The sequence below is a fragment of the Gadus morhua genome, chromosome 20, assembly GCF_902167405.1.
Source record: "Gadus morhua chromosome 20, gadMor3.0, whole genome shotgun sequence".
NCBI classification, from domain to species: Eukaryota; Metazoa; Chordata; class Actinopteri; order Gadiformes; family Gadidae; genus Gadus; species Gadus morhua.
The window spans coordinates 13,331,982-13,359,760 of NC_044067.1; the positions used below are offsets into that span (position 1 = coordinate 13,331,982).

At 43.3% G+C, this 27,779-nt stretch overlaps 1 protein-coding gene across 7 annotated transcripts; it reads left to right on the forward strand.

Moving 5' to 3' along the window:
• LOC115533682 (interleukin-1 receptor-like 1) lies at positions 1-27,779 on the forward strand. 7 transcript variants are annotated; one of them, XM_030344306.1, is made up of 13 exons: positions 11,670-11,834; positions 12,854-12,953; positions 13,241-13,407; positions 13,474-13,583; positions 13,815-13,989; positions 14,170-14,320; positions 15,570-15,635; positions 23,353-23,479; positions 23,923-24,071; positions 24,164-24,301; positions 26,079-26,234; positions 26,751-26,884; positions 27,053-27,779. In XM_030344306.1, exons 2-13 carry the CDS (start codon positions 12,857-12,859, stop codon positions 27,293-27,295), a joined length of 1,713 nt encoding a protein of 570 aa, XP_030200166.1. In that variant the 5' UTR covers positions 11,670-11,834; positions 12,854-12,856; the 3' UTR covers positions 27,296-27,779. The 7 variants fall into 7 exon arrangements, with proteins under 7 accessions (XP_030200163.1, XP_030200162.1, XP_030200166.1 ...); XM_030344305.1 differs by having other exon boundaries at positions 13,241-13,380; positions 13,447-13,583; XM_030344308.1 differs by having other exon boundaries at positions 11,674-11,834; positions 13,474-13,553.

The window sequence follows — 27,779 nt, forward strand, 5'->3', positions numbered from 1 at the left end:
GAGCAGATGAAGCTTTCCACAGGAACCTGGTCACATGCTGCGGGATTAATCTCAAATAGACTCCGATTCTTAAGAATTTGCCGCACTGTATAATCACTCATGGTTCCTGGAAGCTGTGGGGTGCCATGCCGTAATTCCGACGCCTCGTTGTTCCGAGGTCTCAATGGTCCGAAATATTTCCCATGAGATCGACATGCCACTATGTCGGGTTACGGACCCGTCACCTCCTTGCGGACCCTCCCTAGAGGGTGAAGGAAACGTTGAGCAGCGCCAGACTGTTGAGTCACTGTGAGAGAAAAGGTGTAGGCCTATAAGATGGCTGTGAGGGACACGTTTGCAGACTTTTACGGTTGGCCTCCTGTGAGACGTCACATCTCCTCTTTTCAAGCAAAAGCACAAGACATTAAAAGGTAGGTCTTGTCGTTAGTTTCATATCCTTTTATTCTGGTGGCATATATTGTATCCGACGGGCTAAATGTTGTTATTCAGTAGAACTGTATTTTAGTAACATACCATTGCACTTCTAAATCATTCTACACAGAAACGTAGTCCATTGCCTTTTTTCTATATAAGGGGAGATAGGGTAAGATGACCCACCCCTATGCCAAGCCGAATTGTCATTTATTAACTAAGTTTGACTATCCGGAATTAACATTGTAGATATCAACAACTGACTAGTCGTAATTACATTTTGAATAGTTGGAATTTTGATTCAAGATATCTGTAACGTAATTGTGACTAGGCCTACTAGTCGAAACGACGGATAGAGATATCTGTAATTCAGTTTTGACTAAGCGATGACGCAATGACGACACAGAAAAAGACATTCAACTCGTCACACATCTTAAATTACAATTGCAGATATCTATTATGGAAGCATATATGTAGCAAAATTCAAATGGCAATGCAATTTGGAATTGCATTATGCATTTGACAATTCATTATGCAATTTTATAATGTAATTTGTAAATACGTTATTCAAAGTGTATTTTAACATGCAAAGTGACAATGCAATCCTCAATTAAATTTGCAAAAGTTATAACAATACAAATAGAATAACATTTTGTCAAATTCTTTGAGTTCCTTTATGCAAATTGAAAAGCTATAGCGTCCCCGTGATTGCAATCCACTTCGCCACGCTCCGTGTGTTGCGATATTCAAATGACATTTCAATCCGCAAAACGAACGCTTTGCAAAAGATTTGGCAAAACGGAATCCAAAGAGGAATCCAAAAAGTCAATATGCAAAGTGGCAAACGTATCAGCCAATCAGCGTCTGGGCGGGAACTACGTCACTTGCTCGTAATTTCCTTGTTCACTTCTAGTTCGTATGTGTCAGGTCCATGGTCACCAATCGAGATTATTGATACGCTCCGAAGTTTGGCCGATGATGTGGAGAACAATCGTGTTGAAGACGCAGATAGAGTAGAGAGATAGGATTCTGGGAGATAGGATAGACGACTTATCCTCACTGACGCCAGTGTGGTAAACACAAAGATTTCCCAAGTGCTACAGGCACTGGGTGCGAAAGATAGGGTCGGGAGACCCACCGCCTCCACCCACTCCTCACCTACAAAGCTCTCCACAACCTAGCCCCCAGTTACCTCTGCGACCTCCTCCAAGAATACACTCCCTCCCGCTCCCTCCGCTAAACCTCTGCTGGACTACTATGTATCCCCACATCACGACTCATTACGAATGGGTGCCCGGTGTTTCAGTTCAAGTGGTGACCGGTTTAACTGGTGACTTTCAGCCGAATGCTTCGCTTGTTGTCGTGGCTACGCCAGATGTTGGAAATCGGGACCAGACACGTAGCTGTCCTTGCGATTGCCTCTTTGATTTGTTATTCAATAAAATGTCAAAAACATTACAATCTCATTCGTTTTTGGAGTGTAATTGGAAGAAACTTGTCACGTAGAACCGGTCTAAGCCGAAATAAATGGAAAATGAATGTTTAAAATATGATACATTACGGGATTCGAATTCATACCATTGCGGGGAAAAAATATAACAATCCGCAATTCCATTCCATTGTGCCGTTGACCCACTGGGGAAATTACCGCCGTAGTATAATAGAATTCGCAAATACTTCTTGAAAACACGAAAGGCAGTCAGATCAACTTGTGACCCTACTTTCCATGTAGTTATGACCATGCATTGGTCGCGTATCCCAAAAATAAGACGCCTTTACATCCAGTTAATCCAAACCTAATGTTGTGTTGCCCTCCACTGCTTGAAACTAGCCGAAAACCCTGTTATGCGCTCATTCGATCATTTCGGTCGCGTGATGTGGTGTTGTCGCGTCCTCCTTCTTTATATCCTCTCTGTAAGCAAAGCAGCGACTTCGGAAATCAATGTGACGCAAGGCGATATCTCTTTGAGACACAACGTTTATTCACATGAAAACATACATTACGAGATTCGAACTCGTACCATTGTGGGGAAAAATATAACAATCGGCAATTCCATTCCATTGTGCCGTTGACCCACTGGGAAATTCGCCGCCGTAGTATACTAGAATTCGCAAATACTTCTTGAAAACACGAAAGGCAGCCAGATCAACTTGTGACCCTACTTTCCATGTAGTTATGACCATGCATTGGTCGCGTTTCTAAAAAATAAGACGCCTTTACACCCAGTTAATCCAAACCTAATGTTGTGTTGCCCTCCGCTCTTGAAGCGTGGTAAAGTTAGTTTTTATTGGACGTTGGATATTCGACACATTCGAAAATTCTATTTAGCACTGGCTTCGATGGACGAATTTGTGTCAAACCAACTTAGATGTGTTAATACAAGGCCTACCTATGTAAAACAAAGCACCATTTGATTTTATAAAAAAAAATGTAATGTTAAAAAAGGCCATACATCTATTATGCGGCTTGACCTTTTGACCTACCCATAGCAAAACACATCTGGTGTAATCAACTAACTGCCCCACACATAACACAAAGCTTATTTTCTCAAAACACCTACCCTTTGATTTTATAAATATTTTTTTAACATTAAATTTATTTTATAAAATCAAAACGTGGGTTTTTGGAAAAAAATAAGCTTTGTGTTATGTGTGGGGCAGTTAGTTGATTACACCAGATGTGTTTTGCTATGGGTAGGTCAAAAGGTCAAGCCGCATAATAGATTTATGGCCTTTTTTAGTACAAAAATATAGTTTAAACAGGTAAACTAATGTTTAATTGAAATCAAATCAATTGTGCTGTTTTGCCTGCTCTACCTAATTTAACAGCTATGTTCAACATGTATTATATATTTGTATACTATATTTAAGCAGTACATGTAAGTAGTAAATTTCCCAGCCACCCCAACACTGCCAATGTTTAATAGGATTTAGATATATTAGAAGGCTACACCTAGGCAAAATGCATTATAAATATATATGTGTCTTCAAAATAGCGCTTACTGAATATTAGGGTAACATTTTCCTCCATGTTAGCAAATCGAAAAAATGCAGAGGCCCGGCAGACTGGAGGGGGTCCACCACCTGCAGCCCTCACAGAGGCTGAGGAGATGGCCCTCAGCCAACAGAGTATGCGTCCTGTGGCTGAGGGCATCCCTGGGGGGAGCTCCTCTGATCCCCCCCACCCCCCAGGATAGAAGTGCCTTTACAGTATAAGAGGTTGGTTATTCAAAATAATTAAATATGTACACGCAACCCAGCGTGTTGCTAATTAGATAGGGTTAGATTCTGGGTCAAGTAATAATTGCACTGTCTAATCATCTTCTTCCAGTTACTGATGGCGTCATCGCCCTACTTGAACCAGATGCCCTCACCAACCTCCATGCAATTGTAACAATTCAAAAGATGCAAAAGGATGCTTTGGAGATCCAAATTTTGTAACATAAGTTATAGGTGGGTGAGGTGCAAACTGGGATAGGCTACTGTTCCCTGCTCTAAAAACATACCCAATATAACAATTTTTTTTGTGCTTTCAGGAAATAAAAAAATCCTCATAATAAGTAGATTGTCTTTATTAGAACACGGGCTGTGGTGGGACAAGTTATTTTGTTGAACAGTTTACTCAAAGGGTTTTACTTCAGTGAACAATGCAGACGATTATGCTGAGCATGTGCATGTAGAGAAGAACAGCATCTGGTTAAAAGCAGTACCAGGGTCTTTTCTGCCTTGCATTCTTAAAATGAGTTTCTTGACTTGCAGCAGTTATAGGTCCGTGGTTAGTCAGCTACTCTGATCATGGGAAAGCCACAACGTTGAAGTGACTGTAGTACAGAGCGGGTGGGATGCACGGGGCGGATCATTCTGCACATGCGTTAATTGCGATAAAAAATAAAAAAATAAACTTAAAGCATGCCCCCGGTGCGTTTGACAGTTAACATGGGGGCTGAGAAGGTGGTCTAAATAAATGATAGATTGCGCTGAAAAACGATAGCGCTCGTGAAGAAAATTATCAGGAAAATAAAGTATATCCAACCGGGGTCTTAATCGTTCCTCACGGAGATTCCTTCTGAGGATCGCAGCCTCTACGTCCACAGGCTCTCGTAGAAAAGGACATGCCATTTCTAACACTTCCTTCTGTCGGAGAGCTGCCTTCAGCCTTATAGACAACAAACTCAGAGTAGGTCTAACCACCTCCCGAGCAGGTTAGACCCACGGCGTATGTTGCCGCAGCAACTAACTCTCGGTTGCGCTGAACCTGCTACCTGAAACGGAAAACCCAGAGTTTCCACTAACTCAGAGCGAACAAACTCGGGGTTGCCTCAAAACCAGCTACCTGAAACAGGGCTCTGACTGATCACTGTCTTGATTGTTTGTTTGTTTTGTCTTGTTTTTGTTTTATTTATTTATTTATTATTATTATTTTTCCACAATGTCTTGTTTAAACGATTTATGATAACTTTATGCTCTGTAAGGTGACCTTGGGTGTCTTGAAAGGCGCCCTTTAAATTAAATTATTATTATTATTATTACCGTGGAGATACCCTTGGAGACAATAGAAAGTGACGTAGTTCCCGCCCAGACGCTGATTGCCTGATACGTTTGCCACTTTGCATATTGACTTTTTGGATTCCTCTTTGGATTCCTCTTTGGATTCCGTTTTGGATTCCGCTTTGGATTCCGTTTTGGATGCCGTTTTGGATTCCATTTTGCGGATTGAAATGTCATTTGAATATCGCAACAAACGGAGCGTGGCGAAGTGGATTGCAATCACGGGGACGCTATAGCTTTTCAATTTGAATAAAGGAACTCAATTAATTTGAGAAAATGTTATTGTATTTTTATTGTTGTAACTTTTGCAAATTTAATTGAGGATTGCATTGTCACTTTGCATATTAAAATACACTTTGAATAACGTATTTACAAATTACATTATGAAATTGCATAATGCATTGCCAATTGCATAACGTAATTACTTATTGAATTGCAAATTGCAAATTGCATTGCCATTTGAATTTTGCTACATATATTTAAGCAATAGATCACGCCAGGCTGTGGTATGTGCTCATTATACCACTGTTAAGGGGCGTTGTCCGGCCCCGACGCGCAGCGGAGGGCCGGCGACCCCCTTCACAGTGGTATAATGAGCACATGCCACTGACTGAAGTGATCTATTGCTTTTATACAACGGTTACTGTTATGGTGAAACGAAAGTCATAGACACACTACATTTAAAAAGAAACAAAGAAAGTCAAAGTAGCCGTTTTATTAAAGACTACCAAAAAGTAGTCCCTCCTGGCTTCCTTCAAAATGCACGACGGTCGCTATGCAACACACTTTAGCGTCCCTCCGAGAGAGCGGTTGTAACGGTTTCCACTTCAAGGCGCGGAGTGATACTTTCACAAAATGATCGGGCGTCATAGCAGTTATGTATACGCTCATTATACGACAGTTAGGAACCAATCAGATCGCTGGATTTAGGCCCCCCGTTGTATAAGCTTCCATAATCTATGGCAAGCCGAATTGTCATTTATTAACTAAGTTTGACTATCCGGAATTAACATTGTAGATATCAACAACTTCTTTCTGACTAGTCGTAGCTAATTACATTTTGAATAGTTGGAATTTGGATTCAAGATATCTGTAACGTAATTGTGACTAGTCGAAACGACAGATAGACCTATCTGTAATTCAGTTTTGACTAGGCGAAACACAGGCACGTGTTCAATTCTGTATGTGAAGCGGGGTAGTCGCAGTCTGAATCTCAGGAGCAAATCATCAAGAGCTGTGTTCGAAATCGTTCCCTATCATGGATGTAGTGCACTAAATAGGGTGCATGCCATTTTGTAGGGTGTTTGAATTCTCAGTGGTCCACTATATAGGGCACTATATCATGAACACTATATAGGGAATAGTGAGTGAGTGGATAGGGAACGATTTCAAACACAGCTAAGGTCTCTGCTGCTCAGTAGGGAGATGAGGGGTTTGTGGTCCGTCTGTATGAGAAAGTCCATCCCCACTAGATAAGACTGAAAGCGCTCACACGCCCATGTCAACGCTAGCCTGGTTCTACCAGACTCTCGTACTTCACTTCATTTCATTTCATTTGTACAGAGAGTCTGGACCTAATCAATTGACAAACGTTAACTCACTTGAAGGCGGGTGTCTGTTGAAGTCTAAAATGATTGCATCTGCCCAGTGCCACTCTGGATCTGTCATAACCAATCGCTAACGTTTGGTTGTGACGTATGTCATGCGCCGGGAATCACGCGCAGGTTGTACACAAACCAAACACCTTGCGCGTCTGCACGAAAATGTCCGTCAACGACAGCTGCAGGTTTTGTTCGTCAAATTTAATTTATCAGGGAAAAATTGCACATTGTAAATCAACTACCGACCTACAACAACAACTCAAACTGGCGTACGACTTCATCGTCATTGTTCTCAGACACTCCCTCTGTTCGCTGATTGGTGGCCGCTGTGGCGGCACAAGAAAACCAAATTACATACAGCAGGTCCAGACCTATGCTGCTATCCATTTTGATGGTAGGCTGGTACGAACGACCAGCTTCAGCGAGAACGTGACGTATTTCCCTTGCTCCAGCCTTCCAGTTTGCTATTTGTGTCCGACGAGTTTAAGAAGAAAACTATTTTGGAAAAAATTAATAATCCAGTGTATAATGGTTGCCAGCCTTTACAGAAACATTAACATTGCAAGCCTTTTACATTGCAATAATATTTTGCCATTTTCGCCAATTTTTATTTCAACAAGTGCTGTCGTGTTTCTGTCGAGCCACGAGGGGTAGTAGCGGGCTAGTCATCATTAGCAACATAGCCTCTTTGGCAAACAAGCTTGAAAACTTTACATTGAATTTCACGCAAAGCAAGACCATAAATTGGTGACAGGATTAAAGCAGCAATGAAATCAAGTGTGTAAGAGGATTTAAAATCGACATTACAACCTCCAACGTGGTACAAATACAAAGAAAATACAGCTCAATCCCCATTGACTACGGGCGCAGCCATCTTGTTTGCTATTTGTACAGATCTGCTCGCTCTACTTTGAAAGCGACGAGATACTACGACCGAAAGGGGGCGTGCCTCAGTGAAATGCCGCAAGAAAGCTGGGAGATTGGCGACTTTACCACTTCGTACATCCAAATGGATAGCAGCACTAGTACTGAAGGGAAATTCAAATTGAGCGGAAGTACTTAGGCGGGCGGAGCCAGGCTATGTCAACGCCAGCGCCACTTTTTCAATCTGGGCGTATCTACGCTCTGCCTCTGTCATGCTGTGTGAGATGAAGATGAAGCCACCACTAATCTGTCCCAAATCATTTCTTCCTGTAGTGTGCCATATTGACTGTGTTCTGCTAGTTTATAAACTGCAGCCGTTTCCCCCGGCTCTTTGCATCGTTTGTTAAACCGAGCCCGTTCGTATATTACATTGTGTTTGCAAATGGAGTATTTTTCCAAAGCATTTCTTACCAGGATGAATTTCTTCTAGTCTGCTCCACTTAAACCCAGTGTGCACAAAATGTCATCTGCTTTCTCAACCATGGTGTAGGCTATACCAGTGAATTAACTTGATATTCTTCGCCCTTTTCATTCAGTCCTGCCGCGATCCGGAACCGTTCAAAACGGCGAATCCAGTTTGGCCAATTACCGAAGTGCGAGAAGTCAAAGTTATCCGGTGGGCTTATTGAGAACAGGGACTCTATTTTTCCGTTTGGAGGCTTGCACGACGCTGTCTCTCACCGTCTCGCTGGCTCTCCGCTCTGCTAGTTTCTAACTGCTAGCTTAGCCTAGCTTATCCCTGACGGCATTTACACTGCACAGAAGTCTGTTTTTATTTTCCAAACCATCTTTCAGGAACTCTGACGTCGCTTGTGACGGGTTTCAGCACTTCTGACACCATGTAACAGGATCTATGATATACTGTGCAGGTTTAATAGACGGAGACACTCGTGTTGCCGGTGTAGCCTTGGGTACTTTATTACATGCTTGCGTACGTTACAGGTGTTCACCCTTAAACCTTCCACAACCTCCTTACAGGTTCCTACGCATATCACTACAGTTGTGACTGCAACCATACAACATTATCCAAAGTATTGATGGTGTATTTTGTGAACATTGCATGTGTCCTTTTTCTCTTATTCTGATTAGAAAAATAATAATATATTAAATTAATATATCTATAATATCTATACCTGGCACCATTCCAATATATCCTGTCCGCCCGCCTATACTTCCTATTTGCTTTTTTGTCACGGCTAATTATACATTATTATTATTATTATTATTATTATTATTATATAGCTATATATGAAATCAATGAATGAGGCAATAAATAGTTCAATAAATATCAGTATAAATATATGTGGTTCTTTAGGCTTAATTTACCGACAATTTTGTGCTGTGTAATCAAGCTTTGTGTCGCTTCATTGAGATATCGTTCTCAAACATAGCAGGTAAGACCATATGACCATATGAAAATCAATGGATAATTTTTAATCTTCTACTTGCTAAAGTCAATAAAAAAGAGGTGTGTCTTACTTGCCCTGTGGGTACAATTCAGCAGTGGCGTCACTAGGCTGTTTGATAAGGGGCTAAAACCCCGGATATTATTTAATTAGCCTCGAATCTTATAAAGAAAAAATGAACCAGGGGCATCTCAAAGTAGCCTAGTCCTTCTGGAATGAGAATAAACTATTTAAAAACATAACCAGACTGTTTACACCTGTAAACAGTCTGGTTATGTTTTTAGTGGATTAACCTATCCTATCTCATATATATATATGTGTATATATATGTATATATATATAGATATATATTAGGGTTGCCGCGGTATACGGTATTACCGGTGTTACCGGTGTTGAGGTCAACACCGTTTACTCGTTGTTTTTTTTTGTTGTTTTTTCAGTAATAAAGAAGTAATTCAGTAAAAATGAATAATATAATTATAATTAAGAAAATTAAAATGTGTAGAATAGGCCACAGTTCTGCTCTGTGCGGGAGAATTGTCGTGCCGAGAATTGAAGTGCTTCCTTACAAGACCGGTAACCATAGCAACGCCGGTAAACAAACCCCGCGGAGCCCAATCCCTACGTGAGCTCCCCGTGCAAGGGCCATCCGGAGGCGCACAGAGCTTTTGGCCGTGATATTACGATATATACAATTATATTATACCATAATACTATCATATATAGAACGTTATAAGACGCTGAGTATGGGCGCGCTGCCAGCCGCTGTCACCGAGTGTGAGAGGAGAGTTGACGGAGAAGATGGCGGTTGACCTATAGTTTCAAAGTCAATACCGTTTATACCGGTAATACCGGTGTTGACACGAGCGTATTACTCGGTGTGAAAATGTCCACACCGCGGCAACCCTAATATATATATATATATATATATATATATATATATATATATATAGGTCTGTCTCACTTGTATTCATTTTATTCTAGGCAAGATTTTTGCTGGCGCCCCCTACCCCTTTGGATCACACAGTCAATTTGACTACCAATGTTCATACACTCAGAGAAGCTGCAAAGCTTTGTCTTTGAGACTCTTTTATTTTAGATAGAAAATTTAACAAACAAAACGTATTACAAACCAAGTATCACGCAATGAATCATGATACAATATGGTATGCACAAAATACTGCAGACGTTAGAACTTTTAATAATCAAACACTTTGCAGTAAAAAAGAGTCTTGCAAAACAAGTGACAATGCATGATGTTTACTAAAGGCATTCATGAGCAAAATAATAGATATGAGTTCAGATTCAAATGATTGTAAATACAATTAAATGTAGTATGGTTTATGTAGTTTGTTTCTAACCAGAGATTAAACAAGCACTCAAGTGAAGTGTAAAAAAATACAATATTATATTATATGAAAGATATGGGAAATGTAAGATATGCAAACCACAAACTATCATCCAAATCAGCTTGAAAATAAACACTGCTAGGTAAAGAGCTGCCGTTCCTTTTTTTAAAACAAACATTGCATGACTAGTTAACTCTGGTTAAGTTGTTTACACGTTGCTTGGCAACGCGCTACGCCCATTTGTATTTACTAAAAAATAAAACCAAATTTAAAACCACATTGCTTCGATAAGTGAATAAATTAAACCAATAGCCATGTATTAAGCAGACTTATGTATAAGGAACCGTTAGCTCCAGAGAAATAAAGATAGAAAGGTGAACAAGAGCCCGACAAAGTGACCAGTTGGCTATGGCAGCCAGGCCTACAATAAAGATAAACAAATTAAAGTCACTGTATTTCTGTCTTATCCTGTTTATCCTTCTCTTTCGTTCTCTTCCTCCCCTGGGCGCCAGAGTGTTTAGGCTTCCTTGACGTTATGATGTGCAAATAGATAGATAGCAAATAGTTAGAGTCTATGGGGGGGGGGGGGAGGGGGGTATTAGTCTGGCTCTCAGTTAATTTTTGATTTCCAAGTGGTGTTATCAACGGCCGTAAATCTACAACCAATCAGAGCAACGTTTTTTATGAAAATGCCTCAACGGAAATCCTCTGTATAGTCATATCGAACCTGACCCATTTGCCAGACCAAATTAAACATGAGCTTGCCGATTAGGCTAATTCCAAGGCATGGTGCTCCTTGAACGTGTGGGGGAATGTACCATTTTAGTGGGGGTATAATCAGGGAATATTGTGAACACTGTGTACAACGGTATATTTTCTTATTTTTTTAATGAACATAAAAGTAATTCTCTGACAGTGACATGGCTTTAGCAGCGCTAGCAAGAGAGAGGGAGGGTCTTCTAACTATGGATATCCGACCCCGTCTCATGTTTTTGTAGTTGTTCTTCTTGTCATGTTCTTATTTTTCACGCTCGAGGCACTGTTTACTTGTATGTCAGATAATATGATGTAAGAGACAGAATTCCAGCTCCCCCTCCAAGGGATTTATTGGGAATTTATGTAATGTGCATCATAATGGTGTATTAATGGTCTCTTAACTCTTTGTGGTTATCCCCCTGCAGAGCAGCCTGCTAATCAGGGACACGGAAGCTAGGGCGCTCTTCTATTTTACCTGTTATGTTATCTAATATTTATTTCGACATAACTGCTGGTACTAAGTAATATAAACAGGGTTATATTACTTATTTTTGGCGCCCCCTGCGGACGGATGCGCCCTTAGCATTCGCCTATACTGCCTATGCCCAGGGCCGGGCCTGTATTTATGTAAAGCATTATTAAAAAATGTGCATGGGCCAGGCTAAATTTGCATGCGCTGGGCTAAGCCCCGGATATTTCAGAGACCTAGAAACGCCCCTGCAATTCCGTCGCTCAGACTAGGACTTCAGACTACAGAGCGTAAACGTTCATTAACACAGACTGGAGTCAACATCTTCCAAACGCCCTGTGCCTTTATCGGACTATTGCAGTAAGCCTGGGTGAGTCGTGTGTGATTCGCTTTTACTCTGGATGGTCTGTGTCAGCGAAGATAACGAGCTCGGGAATCGAGGCAGTGACGCGAGGCAGTATCGCTTCAGAGCGATTCAAAGTTTATTTAGATACATGAAGCTAGTTTGTAGGCAGTGCTTAATTTGTCAAGTGGGAGCTCCCGGAGCGCTGAGGACGAGTAGAAAAAAAGCGGCGGGGGGGGGGTTCAACATCGCAAGAAATTAGCCTACTAAAGCCTCGTGAATGGGGATGTACGCAGAAAAAATAGTAAACATATGTTAGGTTGGAGTACGGAAGAGGATTAGGGCCACACATGTAAAAAAAAATTCAGTTCTGACTTTATTCTCAGAATTCTGAGAAAAAAGTCAGAATTCTGACTTTAATCTCAGAATTCTGAGAATAAAGTCAGAATTCTGACATTAATCTCAGAATTCTGAGATAAAAAAAATAATGCATAGATGAAACATACATGATACAACAACTAAATTATTACACATGCCCAGTTTCTGATGCATTAGTAGAGATTTTTATTTCTAGCTTTGGATGTGATGCTTTATGATTCCAAACTAATGAACAAATGAAGGAACTGTCATCGTTTGAACAGCTAGACATGTCGTCTGTCAACTTTTCAGCGAAGCTGAATGGGTTGGTGATTTGAGTTTCTGTGCCCATTTCTGTGCTCAATACCAAAACGTATGTTTTAATTCCGAATAGTGATAAATGAATAAATGAATCACTTAAAAATCGATTTCTATATTTTTTTATTTCCTTTAAAGTAAATGTGAAAGATATTTTCAAAGTTCACTTAATTTATGCTTTCGTCTTAAATCCTCAAAAAATAATAAGGGTGCGCATGCTCCCCTGCCCAGCGACATGGTCTGAGTCTACGGTGCTGTCCAGATCACCCTTTTACAAAACCTTTCAGGTCCTCAGTCCTTCTGGGAGCCATCGTGAATGCACATGATGGCTCGTATCTTTTCTAAAGGGAAAAGGTATGTTTTATCTACAGGGAATGTCCTCCTGGGAGATGATGAAGCTTCTTGTTCTGCTGCTGGTGTTCTGTTGGATGGCCTGCGTAGAGGGAGATGAGGGTAAAGCTGAACCTCCAGGTTAGATCTTACGTCACTCAACCTACTGCATCCATCCTGCCTCCCAACAGTGATAAATTCAAAAATCACGTGCCATCAAACTATCCTCACTGTCACCATCAACCTTACCATCATTCTCACTGTCACCAAAAACATCTCCATCATCATCATCATCATCATCATCATCATCATCATCAACATCATCTTCGGCACTAGAATTACAATCATCACAATCATCATCACCCCTACATGATAATGGTGGCGATATTGATAGTAATGGTGCTGTTGATGGTTGCTATCGCCAACAGGGTCTACCTGTGAGATGTACACAGATATGAAGACTTTTTTTGTCACTGAGGGGGAGGCTCTTCGCATCGTACCAGATGGTCTGCAGGGGAGCAATTGGAACGACTCCCAACATGACCTGTTCACCTGGCACCGCCAGGACGGAGAGACCAATTTCTCCTCCTCTGAGGAGGAGAAATTGGTCTCTCCCTCCTGGCACCGCCAGGAGGGAGAGACCAATTTCTCCTCCTCAGAGGAGGAGCGGATCCATCAACATGGCCCTGCCCTCTTCTTCCTCCCTCTATCCATCAACGACACCGGTCACTACATTGCCCGGTATGACAGCCAGTATCTATACCACCACAGGTTAGGAAAAGTGATGATAAGGCTTTAGAATACTTTTTTCACAAAGCCCAATGTGGGGAGGATATTAAAGAGCTGAAAGATGATTTCCTGCATTGGCACTTGGATGGTTGGGTGTTTGTATTGTTGATGATTGACAGAGCAATCTGAACTCGTAGTGAGCCGGGCAGTGTTTCTGTGCCTTCATGCCTTGGATGGATGCTTTATGCCCCCCACCCCCCCCACCAAATTCAGGCTCGACTACTTGGGGAAATGCCACATCTTCTACGTTCCTCTGCTTGTGACCAGCGATCCCCTGGAAACTTTCTACACCCCCATCGAGAGCTCTGACTCTAACCCCCAAGTCCCCTGTCCGGAGCAGGTCACGGATGTGTGCAAAGACTTCAGAGGAGTTCTCAGCTGGTACCAGGTATGGCACCTGTCTCTATATTCACTGTCTAACCCCTACCTCTTCTAAATGACCTGTCTCTGTATTCACTGTCTAACCCCTTCCTCTTCTTAAAGACCTTTCTCCGTATTCACTGTCTAACCCCTGGAACTGGCAACCCCCACACCCCTTCCCCTATCTTATCCTTATTTTTCCTCCAAGAACTCCAGTCTGATGGTGGGGGAGAAACTCCCTACACTGCAGCTGCAAGGACACACCATGCCGTACATGGCCGTGTACAAGTGTGTGTGCACGTGGAAACACAATGAGAAGCCGTACAACTCCACGGCCTCCAGAGAGCTGAAGATGATGGGTCAGCATCAAGCAACACTGTGATCCACTGTGACCTATAACTAGTTATAGATAACAATTCGCAAATGCGTATTAGTCTGGCTCTCAGTTAATTTTTGATTTCCAAGTGGCGTTATCAACGGCCGTAAATCTACAACCATCAGATCAATGTTTTTTATGAAAATGCCTCAACGGAAATCCTCTGTATAGTCAAATCGAACCTGACCTATTTGCCAGACCAAATTAAACATGAGCTTGCCGATTAGGCTGGTTCCAAGGCATGGTGTTCCTTGAATGTGTGGGGCAATGTACCATTTTAGTGGAGCTATATTCAGGGAATATTGTGAACACTGTGTACAACGGTATATTTTCTTTTTTTTTCTTATATTTTCTTAATGAACATAAAAGTAATTCTCTGACAGTGACATGGCTTTAGCAGCGCTAGCAAGAGAGAGGGAGGATCTTCTAACTATGGATATCCGACCCTGTCTCATGTTTTTGTAGTTGTTCTTCTTGTCATGTTCTTATTTTTCACGCTCGAGGCACTGTTTACTTGTATGTCAGATAATAGGATGTAAGAGACAGAATTCCAGTTCCCCCTCCAAGGGCTTTATTGGGAATTTATGTAATGTTAGGGCTGGGATAAACTATATATATTTTTAAACGATTAATCTAGCGATTATTTTTTCGATGCATCGATTAATCTAACGATTCATTTTTTCAGTCCGATTCGATTTCGATTCGATTATCGATTATCTCCCCATTAATTGACTAATAGCAATTTATACATGACGTTGATTTACATATCTGAATGAATGAATTCCTTAACATTTCAATACATGTTTATTGCCTTTAAATTCCAAAATAAAAGTGCAAAGTAATGCATTCTTAGAATTCTACTGTGCTCGGTCATCTGCAGCTGCTACCGGGTGGCGCCTCTTCAGGTGCTGGTGAATTGCCGGGGTGCTAGAATGTAAAGTCATCTCCATTTTGCAAAGACGACGTATCACGGAATCGTTTCCTTTCACATTAAAGAATTCCCATACTTTAGAGGAACGAGTGCGTGGCGCCTTGCACTTATGAAAGTCTGAGGAGCCACTACGCTCCGGCGCCGCCCATCTTTTTTTATTTTTTAATCTACGCGCATTTTTCGCGTCGACGTAATTTATGCGTCGACGTCATCGATTACGTTGACGCGTCGTCCCAGCATTAATTTGCATCATAATGGTGTATTAATGGTCTCTTATCTCTTTGTGGTTATCCCCCTGCAGAGCAGCCGGCTAATCAGGATATCCAAATCATCCTTCCTACCACCACAGAGCTGACCGTTCACCCAGGTGAGCTCCTAAACTTGGGGTTGCCTGAAATTCAGATGGGCACATGGGAGTTTGCAGAGTGATGAGATATCGGAATCTGGATTGTTGTTTGAAAATGTTCCGTAATGTTCCTGCCTATTTCCAAAAAGATTGCCTTGTAGTGAGTATAACATAATTCACCTGCAGTATTTTGTTATGTGTTGTTCTTTCCACTGTGTTAGGCATGTCGTTTACTGTCATGGTGGTTCAGGGATCGCTGTCCCTTTAAGGATTACGTGCGTCTTGTGGCAACCCGGTCCTTGTCGTCGCCGGGTTCCATGTACGAATCACGCTTGGCAGTGAGGGTTAAAGCCGATCTCGGCATTTATTGCATACAACTCATTCAAACAAAGTAAACGCGGTCTCTAGGGCATCCGTGGGCCTCTAGCCTCTCGCGGACACGAGCGCTTCCTCTTTCCTCGCTCCCGTTCCTGGTCTCCCCAAATGTCAGTCCTCGAGCTCCTTTTAAGATGGCTCCTCGGCTTTTAGCCAGGTGTCCCCCAATCTCGCTGATTGGGGTTCGGTCGGTGCTCTCCGTCGCCGGCTGATGGGTGATGGTGGTATCGGCCATCCAGGACCAACCCTCGGGCTGGTCCGAGCCGAGGTTTACGGGGCGGGATGCCACAGTCTCATGACGTCAGAGCCCGATGCGGGATTTGTTTACTTGCAGCACGTTTTGATTTCCTGTTTTCTCTAACTCAATAAACGAGTCACACAACTGTGTGCTCAACGTGCGAAATTGTCCCTCATTCTACGCAATTTCCACACTGGTGACCCCGACTTTAGTCTGCTGGACGTATCCAGGGACACGACACGACCATGACCGCAAACGCTGTTACTCTCAAGCTCCCCGAATTCTGGGAATCGTCGGCGTCGGCATGGTTCGCCCAGACCGAAGCGCAGTTCGTGTTGCGGGAGATCACCGAGGATACGACGAGGTACTACTACGTTGTGTCAGCTCTCGGTAATTCGACAGCATCCAGAGTGGTGAGCCTCCTTAAAAATCCTCCGGCAAGGGAGAAGTATGCGGCACTAAAAGCCCACCTGTTAAAGACGTTTAAACTGTCGGACACTGAGAGAGCCAGCAGGCTTTTCTCACTTCAAGGGCTCGGTGACAGCAAACAGTCTGAGCTCATTGACCGTATGCTGGATCTCATGGGTGAGCACAAACCCGATTTTCTTTTTGTTTAGCTTTTCCTGCGTCAGCTGCCTTCCCAAGTGAGGGCGGCTTTAGCCAACACCATGATCACTGACTGTCGGAGGCTGGCTGAAGAGGCTGATAATTTTTTCCTGGCGGGTCAAGGGCACTGTGTGGCTGCGTTTTTTCCCGTGCACATCGCTCCTGTGACACTGGGCGTCTCCACGCTCATCGCTGCCACCACTTCTCATCGGCAGCGGTCTTCTGACCCCCAGCAGTCTTCAGGCCCGCAGCAGTCTTCGTGTGTTTCATGTGTTTCTACCATGCAAAGTTTGGACCGAAGGCTCTTAAATGCCGTCCGGCATGCAGTTACGGCGGATTGGGAAACGCCAGGGCCGGCCTCGGTAGTGGCCATGAACGTCGGTCATGCTGGCAGGCTGCTTTTCATCCGCGACAGCATCTCCGGACGGCGGTTCCTGTGCGACACAGGAGCACAGAGGAGCGTCCTGCCTGCTTCCCGTTTGGACATGTCAACGTGGATCTGGTTGGCCCTCTGCCCTCCTCTCACGGTTCACCTACCTGTTGATCATGGTTGACAGGACCACCCGTTGGCCTGAGGCTGTGCCACTGACGTCGCTGGCATCGGTCGAAATGACATGGGCATTTATCAGCACCTTGGTTGCCCGTTTCGGCACTCCTTCCGACATATCCTCCGACCGGGGTGCGCAGTTTACGTCTGAGCTGTGGAGCTCAGTCGCACAGACTCGGAGTGAAACTCCACCACACTACTGCATATCACCCACAGGCTAACGGACTCTGTGAGCGATTTCATAGGTCGATGAAGGCCTCTTCGTGCCAGCCTCAAAGACAGCAACTGGGTCGACAAGCTCCCGTGGGTACTGCTTGGCAACAGGACTGCACCAAAGGAAGACCTACAGTCCTCCTCCGCAGAGCTTGTTTATGGCCAGCCGCTGTGGGTACCAGGGGATTTCGTCCCTGGCACCACCGTTCCTTGGTCTGCCACCCTCCAGCGGTCCACGCTACTGGACAATGCAAGGCTTTTCGCACCTGTCCCCACTTCCCGGCACGGCCTACCTCAGTCGCACATCCCCGCTGTGCTTCGGACGGCTGCCTACGTTTTCATTCGCCACGAAGCCCACAGGGGACCGCTACGCCCGCCCTACGAGGGCCCGTTCCGGGTTTTGGAGACGGGGGACAAACATTTTGTGGTGGACATGGGCGGCAGGCCAGAGCGACTCTCCATTGACCGCCTCAAGCCAGCTCACTTGGACGAGGCCAGGCCCATTGACTTGGCCCAGCCCTTGCGGCGTGGACGACCTCCAGCTCTGCCCCTGCCCCCTGCTCCCCTCCCTCCCGGAACTCCCACACTCCATGCCCAAATCCCGTGTCATGGCGGGACGCCTGCCGCAGTCGTGGCTCCTCGACCCCCTGTACGACGCAGCCGTTGTGGCCGGTTAATACGCCCGCCCCCGCGATGACTGTTTTGTCGTTGTTTTCTTCTGATGGTGAATTCTGGGGGGACTTGTGTAGCAGTGGCGGCTGGTGGTTTTTAAAGTGAGGGAGGAAGGACTGCGCGCTTGGTTGCCATTGGCCTGCTTGCACTGTTGGTGTATTGTGGCATAAGAATGTGAGACTCAAGTTGTTTCAGGGTGTTTTGGTGAACGACAAAATAGCAGGGAGGGAGTTATGTGAACAAAATGTATACAAAGCCACCAGTGGCATCACTGTAATTTGAGAAGGAAAGGATGCAAAGCATATTAGTCAAATCAGACCTACTATTGATTTGTAAAAGTAAATAAAAAGATCTGGGCCTATTATTGGGCCTATTTTTGCCCTCACTGACAGAAGTTATTTAGCTATGTTTATTTTCAGTTACAATTGCTTGTAATGCTACCAGTAAGTCATGCGTACCTAGCAAACCATGTAGCACTCACAACACTGACGTTGCCATTACTTCTGATGACCATGATTTTGGGAAGTGGTCTACCTCTTTCTGAATGAATGGAATGGTTTTTGTAATAAGACGTTAACAATGTCCTCCGTTTCCAATGTTTCCATTGTACATTTAGGATCTCGCTATCGCAGATTTCACTTGCTCTGCGTCTCTCAGACTGAGCACCGCGGCAATGCAGACCGGGTTTGTTATCGACAGCGTTGCCAGATTGGGCAGATTTCCCGCCCAATTATAATTTTTCCAGCCTAACATGGTTAAAAGTAGCCCAATTGGGTGGGAAATCGGACCAATCTGGCAACACTGCTCAACATCCAGGGATCCTGCTTATTGGTTCGTAGCGCAGAGGGATAGATTTTTGCGCGAATCAGACCCCTTGAGGTCCCACCCACTCAGAGGAGGATTTTCCTCCTCTTTCCCATTGAAACCCATGTTATCCACCGGCCGCCAGTACTTTCGGGAAAATGAATGGGAGTGGACGGCGGCGGAGGGAGGACGTTCCTCCCTGAAGTAATTGTCAATAGGCGATAGGGGGTGCTAATGTCCCTTTACCCAGGGAAACGAACATTATATATTCAAAGGCAATAAAGTAGTCATATTTAAGGGCATTAATTCATTACAATAGTCGGGGCAATCTAAATTTTTTATTCTCAACAATGTTAGGGAGGATCTTCCTCCCTCTCCTCAATGGAGAAGCCTCCACTGGTGTGTAGTGAGTGTAACATAAATCACCTACAGTATTTTGTTATGTGTTGTTCTTTCCACTGTGTTAGGCATGTCGTTTACTGTCTTGGTGGTTCAGGGATCGCTGTCCCTTTAAGGATAATAATAATAATAATAATACATTTAATTTAGAGGCGCCTTTCAAGACACCCAAGGTCACCTTACAGAGCATATAGTCATCATACATTATTTAAAAAAACAAGACATTGTGTAAAAATATATAAACATAAGCAATAAGAAATAAATAAAACAAAAACAAGACAAAACAAAACAAAAAAACAATCAAAACAGAGATCAGTTAGACGTTGTGTGCGAGTTTGAACAGGGGAGTTTTGAGTTGTGACTTGAAGGTTGTAATGGTGTCTGATTGTTTTATGTGTGGGGGGGAGGGAGTTCCAGAGCCTGGGTGCTGAACAGCTGAATGACCGGTGTTTCAGTTCAAGTGGTGACCGGTTTAACTGGTGACTTTCAGCCGAATGCTTCGCTTGTTGTCGTGGCTACGCCAGATGTTGGAAATCGGGACCAGACACGTAGCTGTCCTTGCGATTGCCTCTTTGATTTGTTATTCAATAAAATGTCAAAAACATTACAATCTCATTCGTTTTTGGAGTGTAATTGGAAGAAACTTGTCACGTAGAACCGTTCTAAGCCGAAATAAATGGAAAATGAATGTTTAAAATATGATACATTACGGGATTCGAATTCATACCATTGCGGGGAAAAAATATAACAATCCGCAATTCCATTCCATTGTGCCGTTGACCCACTGGGGAAATTACCGCCGTAGTATAATAGAATTCGCAAATACTTCTTGAAAACACGAAAGGCAGCCAGATCAACTTGTGACCCTACTTTCCATGTAGTTATGACCATGCATTGGTCGCGTATCCCAAAAATAAGACGCCTTTACATCCAGTTAATCCAAACCTAATGTTGTGTTGCCCTCCACTGCTTGAAACTAGCCAAAAACCCTGTTATGCGCTCATTCGATCATTTCGGTCGCCTGATGTGGTGTTGTCGCGTCCTCCTTCTTTATATCCTCTCTGTAAGCAAAGCAGCGACTTCGGAAATCAATGTGACGCAAGGCGATATCTCTTTGAGACACAACGTTTATTCACATGAAAACATACATTACGAGATTCGAACTCGTACCATTGTGGGGAAAAATATAACAATCCGCAATTCCATTCCATTGTGCCGTTGACCCACTGGGAAATTCGCCGCCGTAGTATACTAGAATTCGCAAATACTTCTTGAAAACACGAAAGGCAGCCAGATCAACTTGTGACCCTACTTTCCATGTAGTTATGACCATGCATTGGTCGCGTTTCTAAAAAATAAGACGCCTTTACACCCAGTTAATCCAAACCTAATGTTGTGTTGCCCTCCGCTCTTGAAGCGTGGTAAAGTTAGTTTTTATTGGACGTTGGATATTCGACACATTCGAAAATTCTATTTAGCACTGGCTTCGATGGACGAATTTGTGTCAAACCAACTTAGATGTGTTAATACAAGGCCTACCTATGTAAAACAAAGCACCATTTGATTTTATAAAAAAAAATGTAATGTTAACAAAGGCCATAAATCTATTATGCGGCTTGACCTTTTGACCTACCCATAGCAAAACACATCTGGTGTAATCAACTAACTGCCCCACACATAACACAAAGCTTATTTTCTCAAAACACCTACCCTTTGATTTTATAAATATTTTTTTAACATTAAATTTATTTTATAAAATCAAAACGTGGGTTTTTGGAAAAAATAAGCTTTGTGTTATGTGTGGGGCAGTTAGTTGATTACACCAGATGTGTTTTGCTATGGGTAGGTCAAAAGGTCAAGCCGCATAATAGATTTATGGCCTTTTTTAACATTACATTTTTTTTTATAAAATCAAATGGTGCTTTGTTTTACATAGGTAGGCCTTGTATTAACACATCTAAGTTGGTTTGACACAAATTCGTCCATCGAAGCCAGTGCTAAATAGAATTTTCGAATGTGTCGAATATCCAACGTCCAATAAAAACTAACTTTACCACGCTTCAAGAGCGGAGGGCAACACAACATTAGGTTTGGATTAACTGGGTGTAAAGGCGTCTTATTTTTTAGAAACGCGACCAATGCATGGTCATAACTACATGGAAAGTAGGGTCACAAGTTGATCTGGCTGCCTTTCGTGTTTTCAAGAAGTATTTGCGAATTCTATTATACTACGGCGGCGAATTTCCCAGTGGGTCAACGGCACAATGGAATGGAATTGCGGATTGTTATATTTTTCCCCACAATGGTACGAGTTCGAATCTCGTAATCTATGTTTTCATGTGAATAAACGTTGTGTCTCAAAGAGATATCGCCTTGCGTCACATTGATTTCCGAAGTCGCTGCTTTGCTTACAGAGAGGATATAAAGAAGGAGGACGCGACAACACCACATCAGGCGACCGAAATGATCGAATGAGCGCATAACAGGGTTTTTGGCTAGTTTCAAGCAGTGGAGGGCAACACAACATTAGGTTTGGATTAACTGGATGTAAAGGCGTCTTATTTTTGGGATACGCGACCAATGCATGGTCATAACTACATGGAAAGTAGGGTCACAAGTTGATCTGGCTGCCTTTCGTGTTTTCAAGAAGTATTTGCGAATTCTATTATACTACGGCGGTAATTTCCCCAGTGGGTCAACGGCACAATGGAATGGAATTGCGGATTGTTATATTTTTTCCCCGCAATGGTATGAATTCGAATCCCGTAATGTATCATATTTTAAACATTCATTTTCCATTTATTTCGGCTTAGAACGGTTCTACGTGACAAGTTTCTTCCAATTACACTCCAAAAACGAATGAGATTGTAATGTTTTTGACATTTTATTGAATAACAAATCAAAGAGGCAATCGCAAGGACAGCTACGTGTCTGGTCCCGATTTCCAACATCTGGCGTAGCCACGACAACAAGCGAAGCATTCGGCTGAAAGTCACCAGTTAAACCGGTCACCACTTGAACTGAAACACCGGGCACCCATTGTAGTGAGTCGTGAGGATTACGAGCGTCTCATGATGTCAGAGCCCGATGCGGGATGTGTTTACTTGCAGCACGTTTTGATTTCCTGTTTTCTCTAACTCAATAAACGAGTCACACAACTGTGTGCTCAACGTGCGAAATTGTCTCTCATATCCACAGCCGAATGATTCAAAGCTACGAGTGAACTCTCTTAGTTTTGGCTGGTGTGATGCACATTTGTTCATTGGGACATTGTTATCACTGACAGATGTTGCCTGATGCTTAACAGATGAACAAACACGTAAACATTTGAAGTCCCAGGAATTTCTGAACCTTGACAATATCCCGGTTGAAACTGATGAAGACCAGAACCCCTCTCAGAAACAGGGTTACGTAAAACCACCTTTATCCTACTACTCAGTTGCCTATCATCTGACCCGTTCTGCAGAAAAGTTGCAATGAAACATACTGGCAGACTACTGCCAGCTACACAGTAGCGTGTACGTTTTGCGCTTGCGCAAGATGCAATAAGTCTCTTTAACATCGGGCACTTGTCTCGTGGCGCTAGTCCGCGCCTCCCACACACCGCGCTGATTCGTTGGTTATGTGCTAGCAGTACCCAACCAATCAGAGGCTCCATGCCTCAGAAGCCAACGCTCTCAGACTTTGCATGTTGAATCGGACCAGAAACCGTCTGCTTGGTTCCACAAGCTTCCAACCCAGCTGAACACACGGAACAGATTTGTTCCCAAACTCGTCCGAGTCTTCCCAAACGTTTCAGGTGGCCAACGGTTTGGCCAGCGGTTTCCACGCTTTAGAAACAGGGTCATGTAGTAGAAGACCAACAGCCTCTGGTTCTTCCCTAGGTTCCCCGCTGGAGATCCAGTGTGTGGCCTTCTTTGAGACCAACTTCAAAAGTCCCTGTGAAGTTCGCTGGGAGAAGAACAACCACAGTATATCTGGGATGGAGGGTTACCAGCAGACCTTCTTCAGGTCAGATAGAAGATTGCCGAATTGATCTTAATACAGCTTCAACCTCCCGCCCACTATGACCTCCAGCTCCCCCCCATTACCTCCACCTCGCTTCTTCTACTGCCACCTCCCCTCCCCAACCTCCTGCCACCATCAGCTATGACTCCAACCTCCCCTCCACTACTTCCTCCTCCTCTCTTCTATGACCTACACCTGCCCTCCTCCTCTCCACTACCCCCTCCAGCTTCCCTCCACTATCGCCTCTGACTCCTCTCCATTACCACATCCAGCTTTTTTCTGTTTTGGCCTTTTGTATTGAAAATACAAACAAAAAAAACAAAAAGAGGGCTACTGCTACTTCTACTAATATTAATACTCTAGTCGGACAGTCAAATACGTACTAATGATGATGACAATTATGATTATAATGTTAATTGATCTCTGTCAATCTTGTGGTGCTGCAGGGAGACAGTGGAGTCATCCAAGAAGAGCTTTTGCTCCTCCACCCTTACTATTGAGAAGGTCCAGGGGTCCGACCTCCAAACCTCCTTCAGGTGTAGGGCCTCCAACCACAGAGAAACCAGATTCCACACTCTCAGCCTCAAGCTTGCAGGTCCTTGGAGATCATCATGGTTTACTCTCTAACATATTATGTATGGAGAGAGAGGAAACCCCTGTTAATCCTACTTCCTAATCTGTACTCAGAATCGAGGAGCTACCTTGTGGTTGCGGTGGTGTGTGTCAGCTTTGTGTTCCTGTTAGCCGCCCTCACCATCAAATACTTCTTTATGGACCTGGTTCTGTTTGGCAGAAGGTTCCTGAAATGCTGCAAGGCCAGCAGCGGTGAGTACATCACAATGTTTTCTAGAGGTTTTGGCAGCATGTTTTAATCTAGAGGGAATTTAAGTAGGTTAGATAATTGTAAAGTATGTTCTAGAGTTGCTTAAAGCAGGTTCTAGAAGTGAAAAGTATGTGCTAGACTCGTCTTTTAAGTATGTTCTAGACATGTTTAAAGCAGGTTCTAGAAGTATAAAGTTTGTTCTAGAGGTGTTTTAATTATGTTTAATTGTGTTCTAGAGGCCTTAAGTAAGAGACTCTAGAGGTGGTCTTGTTTTGTATGTCCCAGATCTGTTATAAGCAGCCCGTCCATCCAACCATCCATCAAATTGCAGAGGTGCTAGATCCAAAAAGTAATTAACCACTTTGTCAACCACATAGTTAACTCAAGAGAAACAAAACAACTATAAATGAGTCCAGGGGCCCTTTTTTAATGGTCAGAAACGCAAGAATGAAACGTGAAACGCAAGTGGCTTTGTGGGCAGATCTCTGCCGCTGTTGCTATTATACCGGTGGATGAATTACTTTTGCACCCGACGCAAAACTAAAATGAGTTGGTCGGAAACCTGTTGGTGTGTTTTGGGCGTAACGAGAAACAAACCAATGAGATTTCCATCTCCAGTCCCCTTTAAGAGCCATGAGCGCATTTGAACTTGACGAGTTTATATTTTGACAGCTTTGTTTGCAGTCCCCGCTGAGACAGATGCATGACCACATGAATTTCAAACTTCAATGGCTCAGTGCATGGCCAAAAAATAGGCTGAATTTACAAATGTAATAGCGTTTTCTTCTACAACATCTGAACCACAGAATCGTGTTTAGTTTGCGTGAGTTTAAACAGATGGGTGCACACACGCGCGCCATGCATTACCCGAATTCATTCATTATTTTAAACACTCACTCTCGGTAAAACTATGTTTTCTCACCCATCTTATACTCATCAAGCCTAAAAGTTATGGGCTTGTACACGATGTCTGTGTCAAGAAACTATGTATTTGCTGTACGGTGTTTGCAGATGCAATGTTTTAAAAGTACAACTTCTTACCGCTGTAACAGCTGTTCTTTCCCAAATAATTTAACCGACGTTATTATTTTCCCTAAAACAAGATTTTGTTTTGGAAGGCTGGAATAAAGCCTACTTTGCTCGAGTTTATGACTGTTATTATTATTATTTTAACGCATGGCATAGCCTAATACAGTGGTCATTCATTCGTTCGTTTCCACAATCCAGATGCTATTTCTATGCAGTTTCACTCATATGAACAATCTTTGACACCATGATACGGCTCAATTAGGATATTTGTTTGCATGTTTTTGCTGTGCATAGCCTACGTGTGTGTAAGCTTATGTTGCAGTTCCGACCTGCCATGGCACGTCAAAATAGCAACACCAACTGCGCTATCCAGTAGGGCATTTAGACTAAGTATTTGCCGGTCAGTGGCGCATTTGCTTTTTGGATGCTGCAGGGAAAAAAAATCAGCTTTACGCCGGGTGCAAACTAGCAAGGATAAATGCGTCGGTGTAGAAAGTCCATTGCGCTGGGTGCAAGATAGGGCCCTAGAGGACTTTCAAAATTGATGTACAAGGTAAAGAGGGGTTTGAAGAATGCTCTAGTCTAGAGAAGTGTCTTCCACCTGTGGTACACAAGGGCACTCCAGATTTTCTGCAAACGGCTTTGATCGGAAATGAACGGTACACCCAAAGTCCCAGGATACGAACCACCGCTCTAGAGGTGTTTAAAGCTTGTTATACGTTTTTGATTGATGTCTGCTGCATTTTCTAGATGGGTTGCTGTACGACATCTACGTGGTGTACCACTATCAGGAGAAGAGTGAGGGGATCCTGAACCGCTTCCTCTCCCAGGCCCTGCCCCACGTCCTGGAGCAGAAGTGTGGCTACAGGGTCTTCACCCATGGCCCTAACGACACACCCAGAGCAGGTCTCAAGATTAATATCCGCATCACATTATCTGCACACACATGTAACATGTTGATAAGGAACTCACATTGCACTACAGAAGGAACACAACGCAAACTTGTAATGATATATATGAAATATATATATATATATATATAATGTATAAACTAATACCATATGAAGTGGGCACCTTTCTTATCCGTAAGGTGCAAATGGAAAATAAACCCCTTAATGAAAACATAACTACATAACTAGGACAGTATTGATGACACATATGTATATATTTGTGTGTTATATAGTAAGCAATGTTGTCTAATTGTCTTTGATTTGTTGTTTATTATACCATTTGTCCTTGCGTCCTTGCTATTCCGATTTGGTTTAAAGTATACGTGTGCATTATAACCTGTTTACTGCTAGTACTGTTGCTACTTCTACCAGCTACTACTGTTGCTACTTATTTTAAATAACTTCAGGTGGAGGAGGTAGTTCTGCTACTAGTACTACTACTGGTACTACTAACTAGTTCCCCATCCTGCAGACCGGTTGGAGGTGGTGAAGGAGTACGTGAGGCTGTGCAGGAGGCTGATGGTGGTGCTCCCTCCGGGGTTAGAGATCCATGAGACCCTGGGCTCTTCCCCCAGCAGCCCTGTAGGGGATGATGTTGAGTGGCAGGTAGGTCCTTGCACACCCTATTACCTATACCACAACCAAATGATCAATACATCCAATAGAGGTAGCAGCAAAGGTGCCCAATGTGGTGCCCGATTCGGACGCATATTTTGTCTAAACGAAAAAGCCAACTTTGATTCAAAACTCTGGGCTGTGTGTGTGTGTTGTCAGGTTGGGCTCCACGAGGCCTTGGCCCAGGATACGAGAGTGATCCTGGTCCAGCTGGGTGAGGTGGGACCCCAGGGCTACACCCATCTCTCCCCCACCCTGCAGAACTTTATCCACAAACGTTCCCCCCTCTGCTGGTTGGAGGACTCACCAGGCGCCGCAGACTGGAACTCACGTTTCTGGAAGAGGGTGCGCTACGAGATGCCCGTCGTGTCCGCCAAACCCTCTTCTCTTTCTGTTTTGTGAGAGGTTCTTGGGTAATGAAGTTTACCATGATGTTAATAATGTTGAGTATCAGTATCACTATTAATTATTCAAACCGAAAACTTGAGAACGCAGACACAGGAGATTTAATGAAGAAAGCCCTGATTTATTAATAAACGGGGAGGCAGGAAGATGGGTAGGGTTCTTCAATGGAGGGCATTCATAACATAGGTCAGTAAGAACAACAAAAAGTTTCAAGAAAAACCATGGAGAGGTATTTAAATTCCAAACGATTCCAACCATTTGCTCACTTTGTTTACAGAGGTCTAGAGTCACAAGTGAGCAAGTGATTTAAAAAAAATGTATAGGCCAACGTATTTGACGAGGAACCAGTGATTAAATTGAGGAACTGAAAATCCCTGCTCACTGGTCGGAAATGTTACATACGATTGGTGTTATACAACTGTTTAAGCGACCTTGAGTGTGATAAAGGTGCTGTATAAAATAAACATATTTTTATTATTAA

Excerpts from the sequence above, each read along its gene's own strand:
- LOC115533682 (XM_030344303.1), top strand. The coding sequence starts at position 12,857 with ATGTCCTCCTGGGAGATGATGAAGCTTCTTGTTCTGCTGCTGGTGTTC. Across the intron at positions 13,584-13,814 it reads CAGTATCTATACCACCACAG|GCTCGACTACTTGGGGAAAT; the intron begins GTTAGGAAAAGT and ends CACCAAATTCAG. Across the intron at positions 26,885-27,052 it reads GGGATGATGTTGAGTGGCAG|GTTGGGCTCCACGAGGCCTT; the intron begins GTAGGTCCTTGC and ends GTGTGTTGTCAG.